General features: G+C 35.1%; 1 protein-coding gene and 1 long non-coding RNA gene across 2 annotated transcripts in view; one reads left to right on the plus strand and one right to left on the minus strand.

Annotated features, from left to right (window-relative positions):
• The window catches only part of DHX29 (DExH-box helicase 29), a 47,079-nt gene that overhangs the window by 19,990 nt on the left and 11,433 nt on the right, over positions 1 to 15,656 (minus strand). The window contains exons 6-12 of the mRNA XM_059916380.1: positions 14,283 to 14,408; positions 11,213 to 11,339; positions 10,327 to 10,485; positions 7,522 to 7,687; positions 7,143 to 7,266; positions 4,957 to 5,565; positions 3,518 to 3,661 (exon numbers count right to left, since the gene is read on the minus strand). Of these exons, the coding sequence (XP_059772363.1) occupies positions 3,518 to 3,661; positions 4,957 to 5,565; positions 7,143 to 7,266; positions 7,522 to 7,687; positions 10,327 to 10,485; positions 11,213 to 11,339; positions 14,283 to 14,408 (1,455 nt within the window). The remainder of the gene's footprint in view (positions 1 to 3,517; positions 3,662 to 4,956; positions 5,566 to 7,142; positions 7,267 to 7,521; positions 7,688 to 10,326; positions 10,486 to 11,212; positions 11,340 to 14,282; positions 14,409 to 15,656) is intronic.
• LOC132362238 (uncharacterized) lies at positions 8,545 to 15,592 on the plus strand. Its single transcript, XR_009502311.1, has 3 exons — positions 8,545 to 8,596; positions 11,982 to 12,164; positions 15,320 to 15,592. It is a non-coding gene; the product is annotated as an uncharacterized LOC132362238 (long non-coding RNA).

Here is a 15,656-nt window from a genome sequence, read left to right on the forward strand (position 1 = left end):
GATCTTCAGAATTGAAAATAAAGTCACCCTCTAAAATTGAAGTCAGTAAAAATCAGCATATAATGAACAAGAGTAGCTATGATAGTAGGACTCTACCTCAGGAGATGTTTGTAAGTGTGCAGCTGATAAGATTAGGGTGTCTCTCAAATTTCACGTAGAAGCTAGTGTAACTCTTAAAGCACTGCTACTAATACACAACTGAACAGACACAAAACTGCAACAAGACAGATGGTTTATCTACTATGTAGAAAAAGGGGAATTTGATTAGTAGGAATCTGACAGGTTCTCTATCAACTGTCTGAGAAAAAGGCTCTTATGCCCTTCCAACAGATGCATTTTAGGGACGAGCATTGTAAACCTGCTATAGAGCATAAAAAAACATGGGACATTGTCAGAACTCAGTATCTGCTGGATGTACCAGTCTATATTCCAACTTCCTGTACTGGAGTTATTTCTACTCCATTTTATTTTATGAGATTAAGGCAGCATACAAAAGATAGAATACATCAAGATAACAAAAATTAAAACGGTTTTGATCATTCATGTGCTCGGAAGGGAGGCAACAGCGGTCAAGTGTTCACTACAAACAGTACTAAGCATTGTGCTAGATGCTGGGGATTAAAAAATGACCAAGATAGTCTTTTCATTTCAGAGTTTACAGCCTTGGAAGAGGATACTGTAGAGGATGGTTTGAAATTACATATGAAGGGTAGTTAATTTTTTTTTGGGGGGGAGGGGTCTAATATTCTTTTTTTGTTTTATATTTATTTTTTTTTTATTGGAGTATAGTTGATTTATAATGTGTTAGTTTCTGCTGTACAGCAAGGGGTAGCTAATTCAGGTGGTCAGGAAGGCTACTAAGAGATATCTGCCATCTGTGCTGAGAAATGAAATGAGTTTTAAAAAAGGAGGAGAAAGGAACAGTATATGATAAAGGGAGAAAAAGTAGTCATGGGACACAACTTGTGCAAAATCATGGTGGACAGGGGGATAATTATACATTTCAGGAAATGAAGAAACAAAAATGATGCCTTGAGCATGGGATGAGGAACGGGCAAGAGATAGAGCTGGCGAGGTACTCAGTAATCTGCCCATATGAGGTCTTGTAAACCGTGTTAAGGAGTTGAGACTTTATCCTAATGAGTCAGGGTAGTGAGTAAGATATTTCAAAGCAGGGGGATCATGTGGTCTGAATTTTGTTTTAAAAAAGATAACTCCAGCTATAATTGAAGAATGTAGTAGAAGAGAGCAAAACAGAAAGTAGGAAGTTTTATTAGAGGCTTTTGTACTAATTAAAAGAGATAATGGTAGCCTATATGAGGGCAATACCAGTGAATATGGAGAGGTAAATGAATGTGAGAAAAGTAAAATCAACAAAGTCTAGGTGATTGGATTTAGGGGATATGGGAGAAAGAAGAAGGAATAATCTTGGATGTTTTTACTTTGGTAGTTTGACCAGGATATTTATATCTGAAGCTCAAGAAAGAAAGATTTCCTGATGGATGAAACAGATCTGGGGAACCTCCTCAAATAGATGGTAATTTATACAGATACTGACATTTTTTAAAAAGAAAATTAAAAATGAGGATAAAACATAAAATAGAGCTAATAAAAATGTATGCTTTATTAAGTACACTTGGAAGAGGTGGGCAAAAAGTTTGGCTGTAAACATACCAGCAGCCAGAGGAAAAGCTACTTAACTCACACACTGACCATAAACTAAAACAAATCGCACAACTATTCCTAATAAGAAAGCCAGAAGTATTGTCCTGAGCATCTTCATAAAGAAGGCCCTGAATAATGTAATGAACTCTATGCCAGCATCTCTTACATCATTATATTTAACATGATGATGAATTTCACTGGGTTTTTTCTTACTCTTACTGTACTTCTCAACAAGAGGTTGACATTATCACACTGAAGCACAATTCAGTAAATCACACCTACAGACTGCTAATACTAAAACATCAAAGAACAGCTCCCTGAAGTTGGTCTAACTTTTAAATTAGGGTTCATTCTGATATATATTTATCAATCAATTTTCTAATAATTTGGGGCTCCAAGAAAACTTACTGACTGGCTGATATAAGTATTTCATCTTACCTAGCAGTAAAAATTTCTCATTATAAATAGATAAATTAGCATTTTGACTTAAGTTGATTCTTGAGGATATTGATAAAATCTAGGTCTTAGCCATGCACAGCTGCAACTGTGACACCACCCCATTCCCCACCCAGCACTGCCAGGAGCAAGTTACCAATGGGCCTGCTCAATCAAGCAGCCATACATCCTCTTTCTTTTTGACATCTTAGTGATAACAGTACAACGCCTTCTCCCACTGAAGATTAAAGACTCCTTAGATAAAAATGAATTCCTATCACTCATCTATTACCAAAATTATTATATTTAAAAACATCTTACCCTAAACTTGTCCAACAACAGGAAAATGGTTAAATAAATTATGGGACATCCAAATTATATACTTCTATAAAGCTATTAAAAAATAGCGTTTTTGTAGACTATCTAATGATGTGAAAGAATTATAAAATAAATATCACACATGCTAAACATACACATATATAAATGCACAAATGTCAATATTAATTTTTTTTCTGGATGAGACTACAGATAATCTTTATTTTCATTTTTGTATCTCCCTATACTTCTAATACTTACTAACCAAAATGAGGAAACTAACCCAATAATCTATGTATAGTCTATTAATTAAAAATCAAAGAATGACTGAACTTTCACTAATGCCTTCTGAACTTGGTGAATTAACAGACATTCATAGAAACTTTACATCAGGGAAAATAGAAAAAAATTTTTTTTGAATAATAGAAATGCTGTATATCTTATTTCTTTTTCAAAAAATTATGTACAAAGCAAGTCAGTTTAACATATACTAGGCTAGTATACCATTTTAAATAATTCTAATGTGAAACTTTTGGCATAATTCAATTTTAGTGTGCATTCAAATTTGATTCAAGTAGGGGTATATCTATAGAGAAAATGACATACTGATGAGGATTCCTTGCTTTTTATAAGAATCCGAGAAAATCCTTTAACAAATGTAGCTGAGAGGCAGCAGACTGGTAAGAGATGGCTGCAGATGTACTGCCTGGGTTTGAACCCCCAGCTGTAGAGCTTATTGGCCGTGTGAATTTGAGCAAGCTATTTAACCTCTGTGTGCCTCAACTGTAAAATAGGGATAATAATATCTACTTCACTGGATTGCTGGAAGGACTAATTGAAGTTGTATATATGAAGTCCTTAAAATAGCACCTTGCATATAGCAAATGTTATACAGCATTTGTTAAATAAATCAATTTACAGGAGACACATTTGTTAGAGGAAATTAATTATTATATGTAGAGGAAATTAAATAATTATTATATGTAAAGTGTCTGGCATTTAATAAGCATGAAAAAAATATTAGCTAGTTTTAGAAGTAACATCTTTTTAATACAAAAATGTTTAGAATTTTTTTCTGAACATGACTACAGAATCAACTCACCTCATCTACAATAACGTGAGACACATTAGTTAGGAGACCATCTTCTTGAAGTTTTCTTAGCAAAACCCCTGTTGTACAGTAGAGTAACCTGGTAGATTCACTCACTCGAGACTCCATCCGGATCTGATATCCACACAAAGAATTCTGAAGGGAAAACACAAGGCCAAGATTAGATTCTCACAAATGATCTAGGAAACAAGCTTTAAAAAGTACAGGTGCTGATCCTGCTACTATATGGAGCAGTCTAAGTAAATCTGTTTAGTGCAATTTATTACTTTCCTATGGTCATCAATTATATAAAACTATACAATTAGTTTCGGCAATTTTAAACAAGAAAAACCTTTTTTCAGTTTTGAAACAAAAAGCTGTTCACCTGCTTTGAGTACCATTAACATTATTATGAAAATATTAATAGATTTAATCAATTTCTTATTAAATTATCTTGGAGCAAAATATTGAGGTACTGAGGAAGAGAATTTTAGAGAAGCTCCTACAATTTGGTCTACTTTTCTATCAAGATCTCATAAAAGCTGCAACCATTAAAAACCAGTGGTGCCTGATGGGAATCCTGAAGTCACTTCTATTCCCATCACATTTACTTTCTGTCTCCTTCAGTCATTCCTTTGTTATATTTGTAAACACGTCTGCCATGCCCTTAATGTAAATTCCTTATAAGACAGAAATTATGTCCTTTTTCCTCTTACATTTCATGAGAGAAACCAAGAAAAATTGCCAAATAAATTTTTTTTTAATGAAGGGATACCTAACTTAAAGATAGAGACAAAGATGTTAAGTATCATATTTATAAAGAACAATTCAAAGTAAGCTGAGTTATATGAACTGGGAATTCATTACATTTGGTTCTAAAGCAATTTTATTAATTCCTATACTTTACAGTCACTCCGGTTAAGGTTTGGCCAGTTTTGTGTATACTTTTATCGCAAAGTGTGTGACAGTGGATATTTAAGTACTTTTTCTATTATTTTTTTATATACAGGATTTGAAAATAGTCTGGCATTTTCTTTTATATTGTTTTTTCCTTCTGTTCACTGAACTAATGAAAATCATTCAGGAATACGTCCCACAGAAAAGATTTCCAAATACTTGAGATGTCTGATATTACAGTTATACTTGCATGTGTTTATATTCTTTGAATGATCAACTTAGTATGTAATATATTTGAATACTCAATTATTAAAGTGAATATATTTTTCCTTTTATGTGAGAATTTTAATGATAATTACTGACAATCCTTTTCATATACAGGAGAGTGGCAGAATATCACATCTAGCCAAGAAAACATGAGAAACACCTGAGATACGCTACTGAACAAACAGCATCAGTCAAAACTCATATATGGCACAGGCTCCATTTGGGTCCCAAGGGCACAGGTTGAGTGAGGTCAGCGCTCTCTGAGGTGAGGCTGGACAGTGTCTCACCTTTCCTCCAGGTCCATTTTCACAGCCCAGTTCATCACACACTCTTGTGGCTAAGCTCACCGCTGAGACCCGCCGGGGCTGGGTGCAGACAATGCTGCATCTACTTGTTTGCCACTCGTTCAGAAGCAGGTCCTCCAACAGGAAATGTGGCACTTGAGTACTCTTGCCGCTCCCTGTTTCACCTGCCACCACCACAGCCCGGTGCCTTCTAAGAGTTTCGACAATTGAGTTCCTGTGTTTGAACACGGGTAACTGTTGCCGTTCCTTTAGCAGTCTCTGGTACTTAGGTGTGCTTTGCAACTTTCTAAAGAGGTTTCTAACCGGCTCCAAATCTTCTGCCTTTTCTGATTCCAAGGACAGTGCAGAAAAATCCTCATCAGAAACTAAATTTTCCCAAGATTCCTCAGGATCTTCAGAGGTTTCTCTCGTATTCTCAGAGTGCTGTTGTTGCTGTTGCTGCTGCTGCTTCAGTTTATTCAGAAGTCTGGCAATGAAAAGGTCACGTGGTTTATTGGTCTCCATTTTATTTAACTGTTCCTTTCTCTTTTCCGCATCACTCCACTCCAGCCAGACATCTCGGTAAGTGGGCGGAAGTAACTGATGAACTGACTATAAAGGGAAAAAACAGTAGTTATGTCATTTTCACTAACTACTGGACACCAAAATTCAATAGGTTAGAACTTAAAAGGATAGCTGCCTTCTTCTTAAAATGTCTCTTAAACTAGTAAGTTACTACTTTAATATAAGATATACATGTATATGATGCAAATTTATAAATAGCATATCATATTCAGGCTTCTAGACTTACTAGCTGTGTGACCTTGGGCAAGTAACTTAACCTCTTGGTGTCTTAGTTTCTAAATTTGTAAAATGGGGCTAATAGTAGTACCTCCCTACAGGCATACTCTGAGGTAAACTAAGTTAATCATGTAACGTGCTTATTCCTGGAACACAATAAACTATTAAATACATGTTTATTATTTATTCCTACAGTGGTGCTATTTAAATATTCAGATGATCCATAAAGCATCTCTAAAACAAAGTTCCCTCTGAGATTCCAGCAGTTGTATAATATTACAGGTCAAAGTATTTAAAATGAACTCCACTGGATGAAACTAAGTTATCTTAATTCTGTGTTATAAAAGAGCCCACAATTATTTCTGTAACACTGATAGTCACTTCCATCAATTAAGCTTAGCTTATGATACCTTATTCCAGAAAATGAGGGAAATAAAGACATTAAGAACTTTTACTGACACAAAATGGAAAAGAATTATTGTTGGAGTTCCACTTAATCAGTGCCTAAATTTTCAGTAGTTCTAATTCCCCATGAAGAAAGACATATACGTTTATTATAAAAAGGAAATGTTGACAATACCCCCCCAACCAAAAAAAAGAGCATTGTGTTCTCTTAATAGTGCTCTCTTCAGTAATACTTTATTTTCATCTTTCCTTAAACTGGAAGCTTACAGTCAACATAACCTAAAAGTGAAAACTGGAATCAGTGTCTAATTTTTTAAAGTTGAGAGACAATATAACGTTAAAGGAAAACAAATGTTTAAAAACTCTCCTTAGGGCTTCCCTGGTGGCGCAGTGGTTGAGAATCTGCCTGCCAATGCAGGGGACACGGGTTCGAGCCCTGGTCTGGGAAGATCCCACATGCCGCAGAGCGACTAGGCCCGTGAGCCGCAACTACTGAGCCTGTGCGTCTGGAGCCTGTGCTCCGCAACAAGAGAGGCCGCGATCGTAAGAGGCCCGCGCACCGCGATGAGGAGTGGCCCCCACTTGCTGCAGCTGGAGAAAGCCCTTGCACAGAAACGAAGACCCAACACAGCCGTGAATAATAAATAAATAAAATTTTAAAAAAAACTCTCCTTAATTCAACCACTCTAGCACAACTATTTTTTAACCTGTAAATTAGTACAGCTTACAAAGCTGGACCAAATGGTTCAGAGCCTCTGGTCTAAGAAGAGAAAGACTGAACTATGTTTAGAAGTGAGAGGAAGTCAAGATTATAAATAAGCAGAAACAAGGATTAATCAGAAGAAGCATTCAGTAAGAGAAAATTGGCACAAAGGGCCATAATTAAAAACTAACTTCCACATGCAGATACAGTTTTATGTTGACAAAATATACCCATTACTCCAGAAATGATTTTTGAAACACTTAGGTCTAAAAAGTCTCACCTGCCCTTTCACTAAACGATAAAGAGCTAAAGTAGCTCCCAGGTGCTGAGCTTGCATGCCATCCTCCGTTAAGATTGTAGGGCATACTACCAGTACATCGTCTTCAGACTTGATTACCCTTACCCTACAAAGAAGCCAAAAACATTTTAAAATAAAATTGATGAAGTAAAAAAGGTCAGAATTCCATTAACACTGAACTGTAGTTTAATTATTTAAATTAAATATTCCCATGGAAGATATGATACTACATAATGACTTATAAGCACTATCAAGCTGAGATGTGGAATTAGCTTCCTAAATATCTACTTAACTCATCAGAAAAAAAAGATTTTCATCTTAGATTTTTCTGTAAGTTCATTCAGTTAACCAAAAAACATACCTACATTTCCAGTATCTACCTACTGCAACTTTTTCAAAGGAAGGATTTGGACTCTTGGGAAGATTCTTCCTGACCCAATCGATCAGAAATTGTTTGGGAGATTTTCCAGTCCAGCTTCGAGCGGTATAGTCAAAATTTCTTACATCATGAGGTTCTTTCTTTTTCTCTAAAATGATAAAAGATTGGTTCTTTAAAAATGGTTATGTAGTAATATACAGTCTCTTTTGAGAGATTAATGTTCTCTCACTTTTGGGAACAGACTTTTAGAAGAGAATAGGTTTAAAAAAAGACAGAAAGGCCTGCTCTTCTTTAAGTGATGCAAGGAAATCCTCTTGATGAACAGAATCAGTGAAAATCTGGATCTTTTTAAAAAAGTATCTTAAGTTATGTGTTATTGTAAAATATCTATGATACAATCCATGCGATGAATTGTTTAGAATACTCTGAATTACAATGTTTGGTAGACTATCTTTTGAAAAGATATAAATCAGATGTCCTTTCTCTGTTTAACAGCTGCCACTACCACCACTGTCAATGGCTTCATGTTGCCTATAAGATAAAGTCCAAATTCTTCACTACTGCCTAAAAGCCGTCTGTGGCCCAGCCGTGCCTATTTGTTGTCAGTCTTCCACCATGCTCACTATGCTGTAGCCACACTGGTCATGAGTCAATTCCTTAAATGCTCTAAGCCTGCCTGGCCCAATACAGTAGCCACCAGCCACATGTGGCTAAATTTAAATTAATTAAAATTAAAATTTCAGTTTCTCAGTTATACTAGTCACATTTCAAGTGCTCGATATAGTTGACCCTTGAACAACACAGGTTTGAACTGTACAGGTCCACTTATATGCAGATTTTTTTTCAATAAATATACAAAAACACACATGAAGAACATCATGTGTAAGACTTATATTGAAGTGGATAGCCTATCCTTACACAGGCATGAGGTGATAATATAAAATTAATAATGTGTTATTTTCTTTGTTTTATAACTTTGCTTTCAAAGAATTACCTTACCTTACAGAATGCCTCTCTCTCATAATTGGAGAAATTGCATATCAGCCTATCATCATAGGTAAGTGGTTTTTTAAAAAATGTTAACAATGTTTCCAATAGTATATTATGAATAGTACTGTAATACTGTATGCCATAAAAATTTTATAATGATTCTTTCATTAGTGTATAAGGCTAAACTAACAGTGACGTGAAGCAGTTGTATTGATTACACTAGGGTACCATTAAAGCAATCGTATTGCTGCTTCTTCGTTATCAGTGCATGAATCATTATACCTATAAACAACTAAGAATTTCTTCTGCACATTGCCTTTTCATTTTTGATGTCTAGTGTTAGTAATACATATAACATCTACAGTGTTTTGAATCATACAAGACAATGTTGATATAGGTACTGACAGATGATTCATCTTGTACATACATAACATAATCTCACAGAATCTATACAGTACAGTACTGCAAATGTATCTTCTCTTCGTTATGATTTCCTTAATAATGTTTTTCTTTCTCTAGCTTACTTTATTATAAGGATATAGTATATAATACATATAACATACAAAATATGTTAATCAACTGTTATCACTAAGGCTTCCAGTCATTAGTAGGCTATTAGTAGTTATGTTTGGGGGAAGTCAAAAGTTATACGCAGATTTTTGACTGCACAGGGGTCAGCGGCCCTAACCCCTGCGTTGTTCAAGGGTCAACTGTACTCATATTTGGCTAGTAGCTACCACATGGGATAGTGCAGATACAGAACATTCCCATCATAGTGTGTTCTGTTGAATAGTGATGCTCTAAGCTCTTTTCCACCTTAGACTTCCAATGTACTGTCTCCTTCCTTAGAAGTTCTTTCCACCAACTCATTACCAGGCTAATACCTAATCATCTGTCAGATCTCAGAGCAAGACCTCAGCAAGGTTTCCCCAGTGCAAATTAGGCCCCCTTATTAGCTCTATTATTGGAAGCCAGTTTTCTTTCTTCGACAGCACACATCAGTTTGTAATTGTGTTTCTGTGTCTGTTTAAAGCTTACATTCCCTGCTAGACTGTATACTTGAAGAGGGCAAAGATCAAGTTATTTTGCTAATAACTGTACATGTAGCACCTGATATTATGAACAATAAAAATTCAATAAATATTTGTAGAAAGAATGTACAATTAACAGAACTGACAATTTAGTGTGGGACTCAACTGACTATATTACAGAGTGATAAATATACTAGCTATATCAATAATTTACCTATGAGCACAAAGAAGAGCACACTTACACACCTCTGGTGGCACAGCAGAAATCAGAGGTTTAAAGAAGAGGTGCTGTTTGATTCAAGCCTCTTAGCAAGGGAAAGGTTGGCCAAGAAGGGGAAAACTGGATGAGCAAAGTCATGGAGCCATGAAACAATATATGTTTTAAAAAATGATGTAGCTGTAGTACATAGCTGGGAGAATAAGGTGGAAAGGATCTTCAGTGCCATGATACAGGGTTTGAACTTGCTAAGTGATTAAAATTTTTAACAGGAAACTCACATTTTGATCTGTGTTATGGAAAGATAATTCTGGCAGGAGTTTGGAGGAGGGACTGAAGAGAGATGAGGCCGAAGCAAGATGTTTGTAATTACAAAATGCTATACAAGTTATCATAATTATTACTTTTCCAAGACAGTATGTGGAAGCATAACTTTACTGCCATCTTATGTAGTTTGCTGGAATACAAAGTAACAATTTCTCAATTAAATAGTCCTTGACATTTTTCTATTTACAAATTATACCCTGGAACACTTTCCCTCCATTTTACCTTTCTCTTCTTCAGTAACAGCTGTAGATTTTTCAAATAAATTAAAGTTCAAAGCACTTTCCCCTTCTGTGGCTACAGGAGGTTTCTTCCTTTCATTCTGTTGATGTGAAATCTTTATGGCTGGATTGAATACTGGATGGTCTTCTAAAGTTTCCATTTCTACCAAAAAAACCATGATGCTTATTTTTGTTTTATTTGTATTTGTTTTTCATGCCTTTTTACTTTGTAAAAATTGGTTTAAAAAAACAACATTCCTTCTTTTTCCTTGTAGTCAATTAGTCAACACTTCCTACTAGGAATTTGTGCTAGAAGTCAGAGGTAATTTATTTTCACATCATATACTAACATTTTCAGAACAATTACTTAACAGATGTAGAAGGCCAGGAAAAACATCTTCACTAGAAATAAATACTCATGGAATTATATCCACCTCTTGTTCTTGAATGGAGATGGTATTTTATGGTATACATCTGAGGTTAACAAACTATGGCCTGCAGGCCAAATCCAGCCCCGCTGCCTATTTCCATATGGCCTGTGGGCTAAGAATGATTTTTACACGTTTAACTGGTTGAAAAAGACAAAAAGATATATTTGGTGACGTGTGAAAATTATATATGAAATTTCAGCATCCATAAAGTTTTATGAGAACATAACCATTTGCTTATGTATTGTTTATGGCTGCTTTTATGCTGTGACAGCAGAGTTAAGTAATCATAACAAATTGCAAAACCTAAAATATTTACTATTTGGCTTGTTGCAAAAAGTCTGCCAATCCCAATTATAAACTGTTAGGAAAGAGCAGACATATTAAAAAGAGGCAACCTCCATCCTAGGAAGGCCAATAAAGAAGAGATATTTATACGTCTGAGAATTTTAAAGTGTTTACCTCTTTGAAATTTCCTTATTTTTTCTTGAGCCTCTTTTTGGCCTTGCTTGTTTTTTTCTAATTTAAAGGTAGCTGCTTGCTCCTTTGCATCCAGAAGTTTTGCTGCAAGGTGCAAGTACCTTTCATTCTGTTGTTCCAAATAAGATGATGATAAAGAAATAAAAAGAAGAGCAAGATTAGTTTATCTATTGTCAATGTATTATATCAAAACCTGTGATCTTTTGATCTTATTCTTTGATCCAACAAATCTTTTAGAAATTTTTCATAGAGAAATAATACAAACGTGCAGATTTGCAGGTACACAGATGTTTACTGCAGTACTGATTGAAAAGGAAAACTGGAAATCAAGTGTGGTACATCTCTACAGAGAAAACTAGTCAGCCATTGGGAGAAAAAGTGAGGTAGCAAAAGAATGAGGGTGATCCACATGGAGAAACTTCCTTGACATGTTAAATAAAATAAAACAAACTACAGAATAAAATGTAAGTATGAGCTCATTTCTGTAAAAAGAAAAATTAAATTTTTATATATTTTATAAATACATGTATTTAAAGGATTGCATATGCAATAATAGGATAATACTAATTTCTGAAAGTTACCTTCCCATAATCTTTATCTTATGGAAGATAGCCAGGGACATTAAAAAAAAAAAAAAAAAAAAAAAAGGCCTCTGGGGAAGATGGGTGCCATAAAACTTAAGGACTTAACTCTGCTGGGCAAAAACTAGACAGAGTTAAAGCTAAACTCAAATTACTGTTTTTTTCTTTAGGTTAGGTTGATAGCAGATGAGAAGCATTAAAGCTCGGGGTGGAGAAGAAGGCATGTGCAGTGCTGCCATGAAAGTCAACCGCTGAGACGAAGGGAAAAGAGACAACTAAGGAAGCACAACCACCTGAATTCTGGGACCATTTTGTGTAGAAGCAAACATCAATACAGTGTAACAGATAGAAGGGTTGGCTATCGCCTCAATTTCACCTAAATTACACTCATTCTTTCAATCTTTCCTATCTATGGCACTGATACCACCATCCCTCCACCTATGAATCTCATGCTGACTTTGGCTTCTTAACCTTTATGTTCAGTAAATCATCAGTTTCTACTGATTCTTGCTTTAAATGTTTCTCTTCCAAATTCCAATTTGGCACCTTGTTATTTCACACCTCAGCAAGTGCAAGAGCTGCCAAAATGGCCTCCCTACCCTTTGCAAATCACCTTAAACACTACTAAATTTGCCCTAAAATGTCAAATTCTTCTTGTCGGTCACCTGCCCCCATACTTCTAGCAACTCTTCACAATCAGTAGGAAAAGTTGTCAAATTCATTTTCTGGGCATCAAAATCTTCTAGTCTCAGTTTAACTCACCTGTTTACTCCTATTGGCCAGTACTCACCTACACATTTTATCCTGTTTATTGTTTAATACTCAAAGGCCCCTTGCACAATTCCACTGCTGTACCCTTATTCACATATTTCACCCATCTGGGTCATTTTCCCATTCTTTGTTGCCTATGCACACTTCATGCATCCTTCAAGTCCCACTTTTTTCTTTGAAGTATTGACCTAATGCTCCAATCAGAAGAGACCTCTTTCTCTGAACGTCAAAGTAACATGTGTACTGTCCTAAATTATTTTTGTTTATATTACTTTAATACAGGCACATGGTTAAAAAAACTTATGAGGATACAGAGGAGTATAAAAAAGAAGTCTCCCTCCCACCCTACCAACCCCAGTCCTAATCACTAGTAATAGCTTCTTGTGTATCTCTCCCGATGTTTCCTTTGCATACATAAGAATGCAAATATATGTGTGTGTGTATATTGTTTTACTCAAATGAGTTCATTACACTACACATGCTGTTCTGCAACTTCCTTTTTGTCTTTCTAAATCAACTTTATAAAAGTATGATTCACTTCTAATAAAATGTCATTTTAAGTGTATAAGTGAATGTGTTTGACACATGTATACATCCACGTAACCATCATCATAATCAAGAAATAAAACATTGTCATCATCCCCAAAAGTTTCCTCATCATGCCTAACAGTCAATCTCTTCCCTCCATCCCTGGATTCAGGCAACCACTGACCTGCTTCCTCTCACTAGAGACAGATTTTGCATAGATGACTTTTCTAGAATTTAATATAATGAAATTGTTCAGCATGTACTCATTTTTGCCTGGCTTCTTTCATTCTTATATAATGTTTTTGAGAGTTGCTTGCAGTGTTTGGCTGTTATTAGTAAAGTTGCTATGAACATTTGTGTACACGTCTTTTTTTGTTGACGTTTTCATTTTTCTTGAGTAAATACCTAGGAATGAAATTGTTAGGTCATATGGTAAGTGTATGTCTAACTTCATAAGAAAGTGCCAAGCAGTTTTACCAAGTGGTTGTACCATTTCATTTTATACTCTTACAATCAGTGTATGAGTATTCAGTTGCTTCACATCCTCCCAACACTTGGTATTACTGATCTTTTTAATTTTAGCCATTTTGATTGATATATACATAGTGGTATGTCACTACAGTTTTCATTTTCATTTTTCCCATGACTAGCGATGTTGAACTTATTTTTACATGTTTATTGGCTATCCACATATCTACCTCTGTAAAGTGTCTGTTGTCCTTTTAAAACTTCTTTATAAATTCTAGACAGAAGTCTTTTATCAGATATATGTATTGTGTTATTTTCTTCCTCCAACTTGCTTTTTTCACTTAACCTAATATTTTTAGTTTATCTTATGATATGTAAGTTTTCTCTGTCCAGGCAATGGGTTTCCTCTATAAAGGAAGGTGCTTTTTAAAATTATCCAAATAATTTAGCATACTCCTTACACAGAACAATCATTTAAAAATACTTGGTGATTATCTCTTTAAACATGGGAGGAATGTAATTAACATATATTGAGCAGTTATTTTGTGTCATGTTTTTGCCTAAGTGTTATTTTATTTAATCCTCACATAAACCCATAGAGGCAACTATTTCCTCAATTTACAAATGAGGAAACTAAGTCTTATAAAAGTTAAATATTTTGTCAGGTATATCCAGCTAGAAGCCCAATATAAATTTCTACTCACAGGGTCAAATTTTTCCTCTTCTAAACTTTTAGAAGTCTCACTCTTTTCTTCTTCGTTTTGTTGTTCAGCGTATCGCAAAATCCATTCTTTCATATTTACTTCCAAATTTTTTTCTTCCTTTTTTGGCTAGAAAGAAAACACAAATATCTGAAAAATCAAAATTAGAAAAAGGTGTCAAAACTATCATCAAGTGTCACTGCTTTTATAATTTCTTTACACTCAGAAACAGTAGACACATAAGCCTCAAAAATCACATTCTTTACTGTTCAGTGAAGGACAAATGAATGGAACTCAACATTAATAAGTCTAAACTTCCATGATCCGAAGAATACATTTACATAAAGAGGCAAAAAAATGAAAGAACTGTTAAAAACTAGTGTTGTCCTTAAAAACAGTGGTTTTGTGGGGATGATGTTTCCACAGATTTTTGCTCTGTTTATTTTTAGGCTTTATTGAGGTATAACTGATAAATTAAAAATTGCACATATTTAATGTACATATTATTAAAATGTTAATTATTTACTGTATATATACATATATATATATATAGACTCATCATTTTGATGAGTTTGGACATACGCATACACCCATGATATCGTCACCACGATCAAGGTGCTAAACATATCCATCACCTCCAAAAATTTTTGTGTGTTCTTGTGTGTGTGTGTACAGTATTGTACTGTTAACTATAGGCACTATGTTGCATAGCAGCTGTATAGAACTTACCTATCTTGCATAACTAAAATTTTATAACCATTAAGCAACATTTCCCCATTTGCCCCTCCTCCCTTTAGCCCCTGGTAACTACCATTCTATTCTCTGTTTCTATGAATATGACTACATTAGGTACCTCATATAAGTGACATAATGTAGTATTTGTCTTTCTGTGATTGGCTTATTTAGCATAATGTTCTCTAGGTTCACCCATGTTCATAGATGTTTTATGATATGCAGAGTGGTTATGTGTAATGCGTAATGAAGTGTAATGAAGTACACCTTCCAGTATTAATGCCTTTCTGTAATCCCCTTCCATACAGATTTTGAATTGGCCACGTGACTTGCTTCAACCAATGGGACATTAGCCAGAGTGATACAAGCAGAGGCTTGATAAAAATTTGTACACACTGGTGCTTACTATCTCGAGATACTTGCTCTTGGAAGCCATATGTCAAGTAAGAAGTCTGACCACCATAATATCACCATATAAGAGGAAACCTAAGCTAGTCAAGTGGAGAGAGAGATGCCTTGCTAGCTCCCAGCTGAGGCACCTAGTCATGTGAGCAAAGAAACCATTTTGGATGTTCCAGTCTGAGGAGACACCTCATGGAGCAGAAGAACTGCCTAGCTGAGCCCAGTCCAGACTGCAAAATCATA

Source organism: Balaenoptera ricei, chromosome 3 (genome assembly GCF_028023285.1).
Source record: "Balaenoptera ricei isolate mBalRic1 chromosome 3, mBalRic1.hap2, whole genome shotgun sequence".
Classification (NCBI taxonomy): domain Eukaryota; kingdom Metazoa; phylum Chordata; class Mammalia; order Artiodactyla; family Balaenopteridae; genus Balaenoptera; species Balaenoptera ricei.